This window comes from Podarcis raffonei, chromosome 11, assembly GCF_027172205.1.
Source record: "Podarcis raffonei isolate rPodRaf1 chromosome 11, rPodRaf1.pri, whole genome shotgun sequence".
Taxonomy (NCBI): Eukaryota; Metazoa; Chordata; class Lepidosauria; order Squamata; family Lacertidae; genus Podarcis; species Podarcis raffonei.
Window position 1 is genome coordinate 62,558,427 of NC_070612.1, and position 17,286 is coordinate 62,575,712.

The following is a 17,286-nucleotide window of genomic DNA, read 5'->3' on the forward strand; positions in this document are numbered from 1 at the left end:
ATTTTTTGAAAAACAACAAGAAGAATTCTTTTAAGAAACGTGTCCGTTCATACTCCTGAAAATGTTCATCATAAAACAAATTGAGCTTGGGAGACCTCTCGTAAGCTGCTTTTTCTAAGTGAACCAATAGCTGGGACTATAAAGTTTTATTTCAGCCACAGCTAGGGCTCACCAAAGTTTACCAAGAACATGCTTTAATCTGCAGTGCTAGGACACAAGAGCTAGTGTGCGTAAACATGTCATGTTGCTACACACACTTTGCACACATTGACCTGACTCATACATCATGCTAAGTTAGGGTCTGCCAAATGTTTGTGGGCAGTGGGTTGGATTATTTTCTCTGAAAGTAAAATCAATAGTCATACGTGAAGTGTCCAACAATTACTGAAACCCCACACTATGTCAGGGACTGGGCAGAGGAGGAATGGTGGAGACTGCCTCCCAGCCTGACCCGTCCAGAGAAGACGACGACAGTTCAGAATTGCAACAGGGGTTTGAGGGAGATCATAGCTCAGAGGCAGATGAGGGGGAAAGCTGGGAAATAATGGGAGAGGAGGAGGAGGAGGAAGAGGAAGCACCAGGAGGGCAACAGAGGGTCTTTAGAAAGCATTGCAGACCCCACTCCCAGAACCCGGTGAGCCTTGAAAGTACAATGGTACCTCTAGATGCGAACGGGATCCGTTCCGGAGCCCCGTTCGCATCTAGAAGCAAACGTAACCAGCAACGGCACATCTGCGCACGCGCCCGTCGCTTTTCGCCGCTTCTGCGCATGACGTCATTTTGAGCGTCTGTGCATGCGCAAGCGGCGAAACCCGCAAGTAACGCGCTCCGTTGCTTCCGGGAGGTTGCTGCGGAGCACAACTCGAATGCGCTCATCCTGAAGCACATTCAACCCAAGGTATGACTGTAGTAGAGCAGAGAGCTCAGAGGCAAAGGGCCCTCAGCGCCCCCCGTAGGGGAGATGATGACAATGATGAATGGGGAAGTGGGAGAAAAGGGGAGTGGAGAGTCACTCGGGACAACGCCATTATTCCAAGAGGCTGTGTTCCAAGCCTCTCTCTGTAAATATTGAATAAAAAGCAGATGGCAAGGACTTTTCCTTGTCTTATCCACTCCTGGGGATTGTCTCCTCCAGTGTCTGACACACTATAGACCAATAAAAAATTTAAAGTGAAACCATCTCATTCTCAGCAAGGAGAAAAATATCACCTGATAGGTACTAAGCTTAATGTTACCACTTGGACCACCATTTAAGTAATTTCCCCCACATTTTAAATGTATATTTCGTTGCAGGTTTCAACGAATTTTCTCTTTAAAACCCACACAGAAACAGGACAGCACAGACTTAGTCCTGTCCAAAGCTTATTTTCAGCTTGAACTCAGTTCCAGCACCTCTCACTATTATAAAAGAACAAAAGTGAGTTTGTGGTGAGTTCTCACACCTCTAGAAAAACAGCACTGGTCTTTTCTAGAAAAATAGCACTGGTTTTGTCCCCATGTAAAACTGGAACAAATTAACACTGTAATAGGCTCATTCATCCCTAGTCAAGATTAAATGTCGTATTTCTACAAATTTTTGTGAAAAACGCTAGTTTAATGAATATTGGTTCTAGGGACACTTTACTAGAAAATTATTTACTGCTGCTCATTAAGAAGTACAAATGTATACACATCATTCCCATAATTTAAAGATAAATGTGTGGCCTCAATTTAAAATGGTGTTTGAGATGAAGAAAGTTGATGTGCCACTTAATCTGATGTGCCATCAGAGAATACTCTGATCTGCCACTTAATCTGTTGTTTGTTTAGTTCTTCTCTTAGGTTGACTTATCAAAGCATGGCTTAAAGAGTCTTCATAAGATCTATCTGGTCTTTCCATCCCATCCCACCCACACATCTGAATGTCAGATTTGTGCACACCAGAACCTGTACTTGCATCTAATTTAGGCTTGAGCACCAGCTCCCACCCCACTTCACTCATAAAGATGATGCTGTAAAGGTAAAGGTAAAGTTAAATGGACCTCTGACCATTAGGTCCAGTCGTGGCCGACTCTGGGGCTGCGGTGCTCATCTCGCTTTATTGGCCAAGGGAGCCGGCGTAGAGCTTCCGGGTCATGTGGCCAGCATGACTAAGCCGCTTCTGGCGAACCAGAGCAGCGCATGGAAACACCGTCTACCTTCCTGCCGGAGCGGTACCTATTTATCTACTTGCACTTTGATGTGCTTTCGAACTGCTAGCTTGGCAGGAGCAGGGACCGAGCAATGGGAGCTCACCCCATCATGGGGATTCGAGCAGCCGACCTTCTGATCGGCAAGTCCCAGGCTCTGTGGTTTAACCCACAGCGCCACCCGCGTCCCTAAAGATGATGCTACGTATGCCCAAACTCCAAAATACTATGTACATTTGAATGCAGCATCTCCAGAGTCTTACACTCCAAACTCTGCTTTCCCTATAGCAATTCTACTCAGAATCAGTTCTAAAGATGAAATTATTTTCAGATGTGACCCTAAATTAATTTAGACTAGTAGTAATTATTCCAAGTAACTATGTTTATGAGTAGCATATAAGACAGTAGCATGCAAAGCATGCTGAGCTATGTCTCTTAGATAGTAGGAGTCAACAGAATTATAATAAAGATCATTTGAGAAATATGAATAAAAGGTCTTTGATGAAGAAGTTGGAACAATAAACTTAGGTCAGCTCTTTTCATTGCTAGGCTATTTGTTAATCAAGATCTGAACAATTGCATAGTGGTATATTACTATTTTAAACATAATGGTGTTATAGCCACCAATGCAAACACTAGTTACTAATAAAACTTTCTAAGTTGTTTGTTTCTGCACCATTTGCTCAAAAAAATGGAAAATAATTTCATCTGCAATGATATTTACATTCATAAAACAACAACACAATATCTGGAAGGATTCTTTTAAACTTATCACCTGAAGCTACTTGTTGAAATATCAGACCAACTGTTTTACCAGCAAAGTGCCTCCTCAATCCAGTCACAATGAGTTCCTTGAAATAAAAACATGTTGGATGGGCAGGGCTGTGCATTGCCCCCTCCACCTTGATCTTGCCATGTTAAACAGCAAGGTCTGAATGTTTGCTTGAAAAGCTTACAAGTCACCCTACATGACCAGTATTCCTGATCACAGGGAGCCTTGAAAGCAAGCCAACTGATTGAATAGGTGAAAGGGGCAGGGTTGGCACGCACAGCCCCCGGAGTCTCCAACACACTTTAACTTTAATAATGCCTGAATAGGGCTTGGGAGCCTTGAGAATAAGTATAACAAAAGACAGCAGAGAATTTTATATGGAAAAAATATTATAAACAAATAAAACAGCAAATTAAAAATTTGAAAAATTAGAAAGGTTATAGCAACAGTAAAAACAGCTTTGATAAGGCTCATTCAGAAGTGTTACCTTAAGAATCCCTAATAAAACTACATTGTTCTTTGTGTCCTTCTTAAAGTGAGCATTGATGGAGAAAGATAATATATCCTTTGGGAGGCCAGCATTCCATGTCTCGGTATCAAATTCCACCTTTGTACTTACCCACCAAACTTCTGATTGGGTGGGGACAGAGAAAACAGCCTTAAAAGCAGAATCATCTTCTTGGGCAAGTTTATAACCAAGAGGGTGATTCCTGAAATACTATGACCTTTAGGATTTTAAGAGTAAAAAAACAGAACCCTGAAATGAGCACAGAAAACCCTCACAACTAGTCATATTGACCAAGGATTGGCATAATGTTATGTGACCTGCTGATTCCAGACCAAACCCTTGTGGGCTGCTTTTTGCACCTACAGAAATTTTCAGACTTTCTGAAAATTTCTGCATTGCAGTAATCCAATTTGGGGAGAAAGGAAGAAGCTTGCACTAATGTTGGTCAGAAAACCACAAAAGTACCATATCATCACTCTGGGATCTATGCTTCTTCTCAAGAAATTATAGCTTTAATTAAAGATAAATGCAACATCCTTCAAGAAAAGAATTTCTCTCTGCTAACACAGGTTCCCGTCTCCCTCTACCATGATAAAACCTAGCGTATTGGAATTCTAAACACAGATCCTGAATTGGTAACAGCTCATATGATCAAGTTTCATAACCTTTATGCTTCACATAAAACAAAGTTATGGCATTCTATTTTGTTTACTATGAAATATTTTAGTCAAGAAATAGCCTATATGAACTTACCATGTACCACATACTTTGCCATTTGGGATCATTAAAATACACGGGTTGGATGCCACCAGGTTTGTAATCCCTCTTTGTCCTTATTTTTACAACCTGCTGTTCTATCCATTCCACCTGTCAATAAGGAAAACATGTGGTAAATACCAAAATAACACCATGGTTATCCTAAATAAATATATAAAACCTGCAGTTGTTTGTTCCAAAAAAGGAGCTGAATACATTTCTTGGTGCAAAATTCAGGTTGATGGACTACTTTTCTTAAAAGTAAGTGTGTGGGGGGGGGGAGAGCACAGTGCCTTATATACTCTTAAAACAGGCTTTCAAGCTATACAGTTGTTAAGAACGCAGGGTGGTTTTTCTATTATTACATGCAGAAGATCATGATAGAGAAGGAATGAATGCAGTCTACTCGCAACTTATGTACTTAATTTGCTTATCTCCCAATCAATCAATCAATCAATCAATCAAAGGGGGCAGGCTTCCAGTGGGGGTGGGGAACCATAGACAATCTCAGCCACCATTACACTCGCCTCGGAAGAGCATTCAGAGGTGCAGAGAGTGAGTGTTTTGACTATATGCGGTTTTGGTTTTACATGCTATCCCCAGAATGTAAATCCCATTTAAGTTGAGAGTCAACTTCATAGCAAACGATACATAAATGTCTGCTTAAAAATAATGATTTTGTGAAATATTCTGTGTATTTATTGTATCCCAATTATACATAGCCTACTCAGATCTGCAAGTCCATTCTGTGCATTCAGAATCTTCAATAAGTTTCTGACAATAAGTAACTTAGTTTCAAAACATGACCTGGAACCCTGATCATCTTCTGTTTGGCATCCCTTTTAAATTACCTGTTGTAATTTAACCTGCTGCTCATTGTTCAGCTCTTTACTTTCCTGGAAAATGTTTTATTTTTAAAATGCTTCTGAACATTCAGCTGTGCATGAAGTTTGATAAACAATCACTTCTGAAGTGAATTGCTACCTATTTTTTGTTCTCTTTCTTTTGAATGGAATATTACCATAGCCACAATGAAACCTTTTGGTATATGTTACAAGATTAGATATTGATGAGAGCAGAGAAAACAAAACAGAACATATAATCAAAATAACAATAGTCTCTCATTTTAAAAAAGAAATATAATCACCACCCACATACAGCACATCAAAACCACTATAGATTATTTTCTATAAAGTGTAGCACAGAACAGTTGCTAACCTGTTCTTTTCACATTATATCTAAGAAATGCATCTCTGAATCACATTGCAATACAAATGTTTCATGGTGGGGTTTTTTAAACTTCTGTCAAATGAAGTTCTGAGGCTTACGGAGTAGCTGACATATGGTATATTTACAGGAAATTTACTGCACTTTATTCTGCAAACCTATCGACCTTTCCTGTAAATATCCCAGTTTGGATTTCCAGGATTTTGCAACCCTTGTGCAGGGTGACTTTTTAAGGTCAGCAATAGAAGCTGCGAGCAGAGTTCATCCAGGGTTGAGAAAACCAACACACAGCAGCAAAGGACAAATGCACATTTGATTGTTCCTGTGTTTCCTACAAAATAATAAACACTGCTGATTCCTTATGTGTCCCGTGTAATCTGAACATGAGTGGTCTTCTTTCAAGGATGTCAACTGCCTGCAGCATCACTTAGAATACTGAGGCCACCGTGCATGACTGCTCCTACATGCACACATCCCTTCAGCTCCCATAAATTCTCCCTCATGCCATAGAGATTTGAGTAGACTGATGACTGCAAGAATTGAATTAGGAAAGGCTCTGTTGCGTTGAGCTTTTTGGTGTTAGCTTCTGTGTTATACCCATCTCTGCTATTTCTACTTCTTGTTTTTTTTTTAAAAAAAAACAAACCAGTTTGAACAAGTCCTCAGTATTCCTCCATCCCTGCTTTACTCAACTGTGTGCCATTTTTTAAAAAACCATTTTTTTCCCATCTGTGTCCCTCCACCCTTGCTTTTCTCAAACTTCTACCATTGTTTGAGTAGAGGGAGAAGTGAGAAACTCTTCCATTCCTTAGCTTCCTTGTGTGAGAGAGATAAAGAGCCCTCAAATATTCTATAGCACCTTCCCACAATCCTGAATTTCACTCCTGGTACAGTAATTTAGAAAAGATATTTTATTAACAAGCAAACACCCACATGTGTACAACATCCATCAACTTAAACTAACATTCTCTAACTTAATAAACTAACAGCCTTGCTCTTAAAATCCTATTCATCTTAAAGATACAGCATCATATATTAGCGTCAGTTGTGAGTGCAAAGAAGGATGCAGAACCGGAGAGAGGTGGGAACAGGGGTGATCTGTGTGCAATGGAGAGTTGTGAAAAGTAAGGAGGCGGGGAAAGGAAATAAAAGGTGAAAATGGGAGAGCAATGGAGGTTGCAAAAGGAGAAGGGAATAGCAGGCTTGGGAATGGGGCTAAAGATGAAAGCAAGGGGTGAAAGGATCTGAAGACTAGGAGGGGATGATGGCTTCAAAGTCGGGCGGAAGATGGAAAGAGCACTTGGTGGGTGTGGGAGATGTGGGAGGTTACAATGGATGTGGTCTATGTGCAAGGGAGGTTGCACAAAATGAGGAGGTGACCTATAGACATGGGGCTGAAGGGGAAAACAGGGTCAAAAAGCAAGGATGCAGAAAAGAAAAGTGGCTTCCGAAATGTGGTTGGGAAAGTGAAAAGTGAGTTGAGAAGTTGCGTGGGGTGGGAAGGCCTTTTTTGGCAGCCCCTGGTGCACAAGGGAAGGGGGGCCTGCAGGCCGTGCTGTCCTGCAGTGTCCTTGTGGAGATCCTCCATGGCCGACTCCAAGGAAGGGAGTCCGTGCTGCACTGCTTTGATCCCCCAATGGTGGCAGTGGAGGTACGGCTGCTCTGGAGCTGTCTCCCGTGTGCCGCTCACAACAGCAGCGGTAGACTGTTGCTCACTTGCTCACCTGGCAGAGTGGAGCTGAGCACCACCTGCCTCAGCAGCCATGTAGTCTGCCCTCCTGCTCCTCCTTCACTGCTGCTGCTACAGTAGTGCCTCCTCCTCCTCTCTTCCCACCCCAACACAGCTAGCCGCCTCTCCCTGCTGAACCAGCCACTCACTTTGCCCTATGACCTTCTGCCACCAGGCTGCTCCTACCTGCTAAGGCCAGGCGGGGGCTGCGGGAGCCACTCTCCTCCCCCCGGGGCACTCTTCTTCTTGGGCTGCATTTATTTACTGGCTTCACAGGAGGCGTGAATCATTTTTACTAGAAGCCTTATAAAATAATAATGATGATAATGATATCACTATTACAATTCTTAAAACCCCTCCTTTTTATCCTGACAGGGATTCAATGTCTATGTTGTTAACAAAAGTGCATACATATGTTTGTGTATTAATATTTTTAAATAAATATTTTAAATATAATTAGTTTAATTATATTTTCAATTAAATATATTAATTGTGTGTTTTAAATAATATCAACTATATTGTGAACTCTTTAATTTACATTAATTCAGTTTAATTCAGTGCACAGCTCACAGGTTTTGTATCAAAGTACTTTTATGGCCCACTTGGTCTGAGATGTTAGACCGCCCTGCTCTAGGGGGTAAATGTAGGGGGAATAATGGGGGCATGGGGAGCAAAGTAAGCAATGGTGCAGCCCCTGGTAATAACATACTAGCCAAAAATTTGAAACCTACATACTGCTCCACAGTACTTAAAGGTAGCCAAAACCAGCCTGTTTTGGCATGTGTTGGCCTGTATGTTATCTTGTCTTATTTTCTACATTTGAGCAATGCTCAATATTTTCTATATTTGAGCAATGCTGATAATCAAAATAAATTTATTCCCAGCTGGGTATAAATTAGTAAAGAAAGTTGCAAAAAAATTAGCCAACTGTATGTGTTCAAAGTCATATGGGATTAGTGTTGGGGAACTACTTCTTTTGGATTTTTAAGTGAGTTTCCCCGTGTGCTGGGTTACCATAGTTTTAAAATTCTTTTTTTTGTAATTGCACTGATTATATAGGTGGAGCTAAAGCAGAGAATCACTGTCTTCAATTTATAAAATGTGTCTTAATTTGCACTGAGTCCACAGAGTAACTAAGTTGAATATAATAAGTGGGTTTTAGTCTTAGCAGCTATTTTCTAGTAATGTCAGTAGTTTCCTATGAATATTGTATGGATGTATGGACACATTTCTCTAATAGCTGATATTTTTTAAGTGGTTTTTTAAAAGTGTTTTCATTTTTGAAATATCAATAGTTTGACGCTCATACGCCCTGAAGAAGAAGAAAATATATGGAGTAATTGATTATACAGATTTTCATTTCTGGAGAAAATGAGAGGCTTCAAAAACAAGGCTTCTTCACATTTAAACATTTCATAATGTCACACTTAGCTGTAGGAGTAATTGTGCACATTTCTCATTCAGTTCAATTCCAAAAGTTCTATATTTCTATTTCCTGAATGTCTAGAAATCAAAGCCAAGCCAGATTGAAATCTAAATAATTGTTTAAAATACATTATTTCCAGTCTTGTCATCTCAGAGATCGCTTTTGTATTCAATGCAGTATTTTATAAACACTCTTCTAGTGGATAAGAATTGTCCCAAGTTAACATTAAAAGGGACATTAAAAGAAAAAAGAAAGAGAAAGAGAATAAGATGCAATCTTTCCTAAAGCAAAGCAGTCCCCTTGAGTCATCAACTTGCTCTTAGGAAATAAAGGCTTACAATATGCCAAGGCTGCAATCCAAAACCCCAGTCCGCCAGAGAGGAAAGGTTTGGTTGAGGCAAAGGTGTCCACCCAACAAGCCTTGTTCTGCCAGCCTCCACCACAGCATCTCAGTGTTTGCCTGGCAAAGGATCTGTTTGATCCTGAACCAGCACTGCTGCCATCACATGATTCAGCAATGGACCAAAGCCAGATCTCTTTGTTGCACTAGCAATGTAGTGTAGCAACGTAGCATTCTTGCCTCAACTCACCAACCACTGACGTGGTTGCTGCTTTGAAAACCACAGTGAGTCCTACAAGAGAAACACATCACTTTCAGGCTGTTGCGTGTCGAGGTCCCCAAGCCACCCCCCAATAATTCACACATCACACTGTTCCTCACCTCCTTCAACACATCAACTTTGGTTTGGGTTTTTGGCACGATTTTGGCCACAACTTTATTTAAATACACACAAGTGAGTGGTTGCTTAGGCATTGGTTCCGACTATCTGTCCTTGCCCAGGGACAGAACTGACCTCCGGATTCCAGCGGAAGCCAGTGAGGGAAACAATTTTGGGGAGAAAATGAAGCTGGGCCTCAGTCCCTCACTTCTCACCCTCATGCTCCTGGTGGCTTGCACAGCCCAAGTCCGATGCCAGGGACAAGGACGAAAAGAATGGCAAGCCCCTGGATTCCTTTAACGGAATTCCCTTTCCGCACCACCATTGGAGGGGTAGGCACTTACCCCTCCACCAACCAATTTGAACCAATGCCTAACCGCCAACCTTACAAGTTGTGACGATTTGCTACGCAGTAGGCAAAACCAAATGGCACCAGCCAATCAGCCAAATGGACAAAATTCCTACCAGGCCCCTGCCTCAAAGCAGACAACCCCATGACAGGCATAGCAAGGTCAAGCGAACAACCCCCCCAATACAGGGAGGGTGGGTGGGTGATCTGGTGCAAGCAGCCAAGAGGACGCCCAAAGTTGGGCGACCAGCATTTAAAACCTCTGACCCCTCCTTCAAAATTGACAACAAGCAATTCTCCCCAGCGACCCAATTAACCAATTCACTGCCTGGGTCACTCCGCAAATCCGCCCAGCAACACTGGGGTGGCTTGTATCCCCCACCGCAACACGCACTCTCTGCTAGGGAGAACACGTTTTGCTATTTTGAAGTCATATTAAATTACATATTGGCAAGTTCAGGCCACATATTTAAGTTTATTTGGAACTCTCACACAACAAACCTGCTTCCCCAAAAGCTTGGAGTTACTTATTTATTTTAGTAAATAAGTGAAGTGAATGAATGCATTGGAAAGTGGGCGATATCTGGTTTTCAACATTGTGATATATTAGCAGCTAAATATCACAATATGCTAATATACCACAATGTCTGGAATGTATCTCAGCTGCTTCTTTCTCCCCACCTTAGAGGACAAAAAAGCAGCTGAGAAACTAAAAAAATCCAAAAAATGAGGATTTTGGGTCCCGTTTCAGACTGACTGCACAGAAACCCATTCCTTCTCCCTTCAAAACATTACTCAGACCTACAGCTGAGCAAGCCTCCATACGGCTCCAGCTCACACAAGAGGGAGAGGTGGGGCTTCCTTAAACTGCTCAGCTGGGGAGTGGGAAGCGAGCCCCCCATACTGCTCCGGCTCACATAAGTCAGAGGGGCACAGGAGCTTCCTCAAAAGTGCAGGCAGGCAGGCAGACGGAGCCCAAGAAGGTGCACGGCAGGAACCTTCTCAGGCTCTGTACACCTGCCTGCTTCCACCCTTTTCCTTCCTTGACCGCTCAGGTGGAGGCAGGCAAGCAGGTGGAGCCTCAAAAGGTTCCAGCCAAGCACCTTCTCGGGCTCTGTCTGCCTGCCTGCACCTTTGCACCTGTCTGCAAGCAATTTGAGCTAGGAATACAAAATGTCTGAAATAGGTATTGCGATCTGAACGCCATACTGGTTTCAGACAATTTTCCAATATATCATCCAGCCCTACTTGGCATAGCATCATATAATGACCACTAGGTGTGCCATCTATGCAGGGCCATGGAGGATGAGGCCCCCTCAATATTCTGCGGCTAGGTGGGTCTCGTCAAGCACCTCCCAGGCTGCCACTAGGCCCCACTGGGCCTCCTCCCACTGTGTGACATCACATGCACACTGCGCCCCCATGTTGGGCAGAACCTGGTACACCTGATGACCACATACACAAATAAGATCAGATACTCAATAAAGACGTAATCTGGAAGTGACCTCTGACAATGAGATTTAACCCAAAGAAACCCCACACTATTTTGTTTATAGCCAGGCAGTTGGGAGTGTTTGGAATTACCTATTCTAGGCAAGGATCCGCCCCACTATGACTTGATGTATACATGTTGATAGCATTTTTGGGGGGGTTCCTTCTGTTTTCTATGGAATGCTTCCATTGTTTAAGGCAATTATGTATGGCTAGCAAAATCCAGGGACAAAAAGAAAAGCACTAAACACAAACAAACAAAAATCCAGAATACACATGTTCAAGTATATTTTTCCAAAACATTATTCCACCAGCTAGTAAAGTGTTTACTGTGTGGGGAGGCCAAATATAAGACAAAAATAAATACCTGTTGAATACCTTGGAAGTAGGAAGCAAAACTGTGAATGTCTGAAGAAGAAAGATCTGTGTGTTGATAAAATAAGCAAAGAAGAAAGAAAGCAATTAAAGAAGAAATCAATCAATCAAAGAAGAAGAGATTAATTAAAAAAACAGGTTGGGGAAAAGAGAAAAACAGAATTTAATGCAAAAGAAGTGAGAATTCTGCTCATCCTTAAGGTATTTCATGGGCAGAGAGACGAGTGAGGAGAGTGTTAATTGGAGACAGTCACTGACAACTGAAAAAAATAGTGTGAACAACTGCAGGTAATTGTCCATAAGCAATGTAGATTCTGTCCAATATTGGCTTTAAAAGAGGCTTAGACAAATTCATGGAGGCTAAGGCTATCATAGCTGCTAGCCTTGATGCTAAGCTCAGTGCCTTTACAGCTAGAGGCAATAACGTTTCTGAATACCAGTGGCTGGAAACCACAAGAGGGAGAGGGCTTTGAAAAGTCATCTAGTTGGTCACTGTGAGAACAGGATGCTGAACAGAACGGACCATTGGAGAGATCCTGCAGGCTCTCCTCATGTTCTTATGTGGAGTTACAGACTGAGCCACGGACTGAGGGAGAAACTATAGCAGAGTAAATATGGTAGGAAATATAATGAAGAACAGAAACCTGCAAAGGAGAAGGAGAGAGAGAGAGAGAGACGGAAGGAGAAGAATGATGAACAAATTTGTAAAATGTATAAAGATTAAAACACTAAATAAATAAGGAAATGATACACAGACAGTTAGAAAACTATGGATAAGGTTTCTCTGCTTAGAGAAGTTCAAAGACCAGAATTGTTTCAAGTTAGAAAAGGAAACTTAACATGAGGAAGGAGCATTAAAAGATAAACACTCTGTGTGCAAACATAGTAATCCTGCGAAGAAAAAAGCGATGACAGCTGTGCTTATATTGAAAGAAAGATGGGGGGGGGGGACAAAATGAAAGGGAAAATTTGTAGAAAAAAGCATTAAGAGTCCCCCCCCCCTTCACGGTAGCAACATTAAGGGATTAGGGTGTGTTGAATTTTTCAAATTTCAAAAATTAGGGGTGTTAAAAAGTTGTAACATGACTTGGGAATTTAAAATATGTTTTGGTTAAATTAATGTAATTTAGTGTTACTTGGTAAATAACCACATAAAAATATTGGCTATTTTGCATTTTTGTGGAATTCTCAATAATTTTAAACTTGTCTTATTTTTAAAAAGTGTGAAAAAAATGTGTGTAAAATTGCAGAAAAATCATTAAAAATTATTGTCAAGTACTTTTAGTTATATTGTATATGCCTGAGCATAACAAATAAGCCAAAACGCGGAAGTGGCAAGAGGAGAAGGCTTGCTGAATATAAGCAGAGAAGTAAGCAGGTTACATCAAATGCAATTGTTTTCTCTGCTGATGATAAAAAAAACCCCACAAATAGCTGATGACCAAGATGGAAGTTATGAACTGACATTAGGAAAACCAAGTGAGCCTTCCACTTCTAAGAAAAACAGAGTACAATACAGTAGAAGTACATAAAGTTGCTACGCAGAGCATGAGATAGGGTGTTGGCCTGCTTGCCACAGCTGCCATCACCACTGCCATCTTTATGGATGCTGACTTGATCACTGAAGAAGAGACTGGTAGTTGATCACAATAAAGTCAAGAGGGCTCAAGAAAAAATTATGAAATCCCTGGACCAGGAATTGGATTATCTTTGTCAGAAGGGTGAAATTGACTGTGGCTGAAAGCAGACAATTCAGTTCAGCAGTTCCCCAGTATCATCACAGAACAGCAGTATTCTGTGTGCAGAATACTGTGAGCCAAGTATCTCCGCCGCTTCACTCTGGAGAACGGCTCAAAAAGAGAAAAACCAGCTGAAGTTATTGCTAATAATCTTGTGGATTTCATGAAGAAGAAGGGCATAGGTTAGATCTGATAAATTATTCTGCCCTATTTTTCTTATTTGACTATGGAAACCACTCCTGTGTTGTCCTGTGATGTAGTATCTCTTCACAGCATCCAATTTTAGGCTGGATTTTGCTGTACTTCGGCTGAACTTTGATATCTGTGTGTCTTTGTTTAGTCTTAAATCAATGGTTTGGCCAACAGGACTTTGTTCAAAAGCTCTGCTGCCAGACAGCTGAACTAAGAACTGTCAATTCATAAAGTTCTGACATACCTCAGGGTATTCCACAGGAAGACTGTCACCTGGTGATAGTAAATTGTCAAGTACTCAGCATAGTTCACCTTGTCATAAGCAAAGCAGCAAGAGTTGCTATAGGGGAAAGGTTTAACTGCCTTGTTGGGCAGCAAAGGAAGAAGCACATTTATCAAGTTCTGTATTTTGTGAGAGAGAGAACCAGGGCTGGCCCAAGACATATTAACACTTGGGGTGAACCACAAAATGGTGTCTCCCCCAGCCAGGGAAGAAAGGGTGGGATAAAGATCTACATCAGGATCTGCTACCCCTGGGAATTCTGCTGCCTGAAGCAGCCACCTCACCTGGCCTTGTGGGTTGGCTGGCCTGTTGGCAGAGTAGCTAAATTGCAGCCAGGAAGCCAAACCACATGCAATACTGATTCTTTTCTTGAAATTAAAACTATGTCCAAACACTAGCTAAAATATTCAAAAGATTTTACTTGCAGAACATATAGCTAGGTAAGAATATATGCAAATATTTTTATTCATATGCTTATCCAAGCATGGGCTCAGTTTTTTCTTAGTTGAAGATTACAGGTTCTTCCTTAACATTCAAACTAAATGTGTCTTTCTCTCTTTCCAGTACTTGCTCTCAACCTTCTGGACATGACCCAGCTTGGCCATGCAGCTGCTTCTGAGAAGTTTCCACTTTCTCCTTCCAGCAGACTTCTCCTTACTGCTTCTTTGGGAGAACATCTTCTATACTTCTTTCTGTCACATGCATTCACACAGAAACATTACCACTCCTCCTGCATTGTGTTTAGAGACAGAGTTATCTAACACTGTCTCTTCTTCAGTGTTCTTGGAAATGCAGCCATTACAGTCAAGTACTCACACTAGTGGTGCTGGAAGACTCTTGAGAGTCCCATGGACTGCAAAAAGATCAAACCTATCCATTCTGAAGGAAATCAACCCTGAGTGCTCACTGGAAGGACGGATCCTGAAGCTGAGGCTCAAATACTTTGGCCACCTCATGAGAAGAGAAGACTCTCTGGAAAAAAACCTCTGATGTTGGGAAAGATTGAGGGCACAAGGAGAAGGGGATGACAGAGGATGAGATGGTTGGACAGTGTTACAGAAGTGACCAACATGAATTTGATGAAACTCCGGGAGGCAGTGGAAGACAGGAGTGCCTGGTGTGCTCTGGTCCATGGGGTCATGAAGAGTCGAACACGACTAAACGACAACAACTCACACAACAAAATGGACACTGTAATAAGAAACATCCCATATGACCAGAGTTAACCAATCACACAAGAATTACTGGGGAACATTCCAGAATTAAACACACAGTAATGCATAGCTTTCCAAACTTTTCATGCCGGTGACATGCTTTTCAGACATGCATCATTTTGTCACACAGTAATTCAGTTTTACTAGCAAATCAGAGGTTAAACAAATCCCTTTCCAGCTCTGGGAGGAGTGCAGGGAGCGTTTGTGTGACACACCTACACACAGCATTGACACACTAATGTGTCGCCACACAAGTTTGGAAAGCTGTGCAGTAATGCATTTAAGGACTCTCAATTTCAGTAAACTAAATCACGATACTTAACATGACCCTAATAAGAGCCTCAAAAATGGCCCAGGGTCTCTTTTTACACTGCCCCCCTCTCTCAGTAGTTCTCTAAGAGGAATATGGATGACCAGAGATCCAGAGAGGTGGCTGACTGTGGGGTGGAGTAAAGCTGATTTTGCTTAGTTGTCCAGCACAGCCTGCCTCTTCTTTATCTGCAAAGCCATGACGTTCCCCTAGTTCCAGTGAAAAGCTCTGCATTGCTAAAAAATTAAAAAGGAATGAGGGGGAATCTGAAAATCTTCCATTATTTTCCTGCTTTATGATCACATCATTTGATTAATTGCACATTTGATGTTTGATCCATGAACCTCCCATTGCACTGTAAAGTTCATATTAACTTTTTATTAAACTAAAGCAAAGCCCCATAATTTTATCTAATATATGTTATCAAGCAAACATCATTTTAGAAATACAAATTATCTGATGAAGAATCAAAGGTATTTCGGAGGTGTAATTTTAATAATCTGCCCTTTTCAATTACTTCATAGAATCATAGAGTTGGAAGAGACCACAAGGGCCATCGAGTCCAACCCCCTGCCAAGCAGGAAACACCATCAGAGCACTCCTGACATATGGTTGTCAAGCCTCTGCTTAAAGACCTCCAAAGAAGGAGACTCCACCACACTCCTTGGCAGCAAATTCCATTGTCGAACAGCTCTTACTGTCAGGAAGTTCTTCCTAATGTTTAGGTGGAATCTTCTTTCTTGTAGTTTGGATCCATTGCTCCGTGTCCGCTTCTCTGGAGCAGCAGAAAACAACCTTTCTCCCTCCTCTATGTGACATCCTTTTATATACAGTGGTGCCTCGCAAGACGAAATTAATTCGTTCCGCAAGTTTTTTCTTCTTGTGAGTTTTTCGTCTTGCGAAGCACGGTTTCCCACAGGAATGCATTGAAAATCAATCAATGCGTTCCTATGGAAACCGCCTTCAGACCAGGTCCGGGGACAGTCCCCCGACCTCTTCTGAAGGCTGGGGGGGGGACAAGGGTTTTTCTTCCCACCGCCAGCCTTCAGAAGGCTGTTCTGAAGGCTGGCGGTGGGAAGAAAAGCCCTTCTCCCCACCTCCCGCCCCGCAAGCTCCGGGGACAGGAGGGCTTTGCTGCTGACCGCCAGCATTTTAAAAGCCCCCGGGACAGCGGAGGTCTTCTGAAGGCAGGCGGTGAGCGAAAGTCTTTGCTCCCCCCCCCGCCTGCCTTCAAAGGCCGTCCGGGATAGCGGAGAAACGCGCTGCGCTTCTCCGCTATCCCGGAAAGGCAGGTGGGGGGGAGCAAAGACTTTCGCCCCCCGCCGGCCAGGACCTCTTCTGAAGGCCGGCGGTGGGCAAAAGTCTTTGCTCCCGACGGCCAGCATTTTAAAAGCGGTCCGGGATAGCGGGAAAGCGCTTCCCTGCTATCCCGGACCGCTTTTAAAATGCTGGCGGTGGGGAGCAAAGCCTTTCGGCCCCCGCCGGCCTTCCTGGACCTCTTCTGAACCCCACCGCCAGCATTTAAAAGAGGTCCCCGGAGTCTTCCCTATGGGCTTTCTTCTTGCGAAGCAAGCCCATAGGGAAATTCGTCTTGCGGAACGACTCAAAAATGGAAAACTCTTTCGTCTTGCGAGTTTTTCGTTTTGCGAGGCGTTCGTCTTGCGAGGCACCACTGTATTTGAACATGGCTATCATATCACCCCTTAACCTCCTCTTCTCCAGGCTAAACATGCCCAGCTCCCTTAGCCGTTCCTCATAAGGCATCGTTTCCAGGCCTTTGACCATTTTGGTTGCCCTCCTCTGGACACGTTCCAGTTTGTCAGTGTCCTTCTTGAACTGTGGTGCCCAGAACTGGACACAGTACTCCAGGTGAGGTCTGACCAGAGCAGAATACAGTGGCACTATTACTTCCCTTGATCTAGATGCTATACTCTTATTGATGCAGCCCAGAATTGCATTGGCTCTTTTAGCTGCCGCGTCACACTGTTGGCTCATGTCAAGTTTGTGGTCAACCAAGACTCCTAGATC

General features: G+C 42.5%; 1 protein-coding gene across 4 annotated transcripts in view; it reads right to left on the minus strand.

Annotated features, from left to right (window-relative positions):
* PCSK5 (proprotein convertase subtilisin/kexin type 5) overlaps nt 1-17,286 on the minus strand; it is a 226,911-nt gene that overhangs the window by 178,755 nt on the left and 30,870 nt on the right. For all 4 annotated transcript variants that reach the window (XM_053408620.1, XM_053408618.1, XM_053408619.1 and 1 more), the window contains exon 3: nt 4,202-4,315. In XM_053408620.1, coding sequence (XP_053264595.1) covers nt 4,202-4,315 — 114 coding nt within the window. The remainder of the gene's footprint in view (nt 1-4,201; nt 4,316-17,286) is intronic.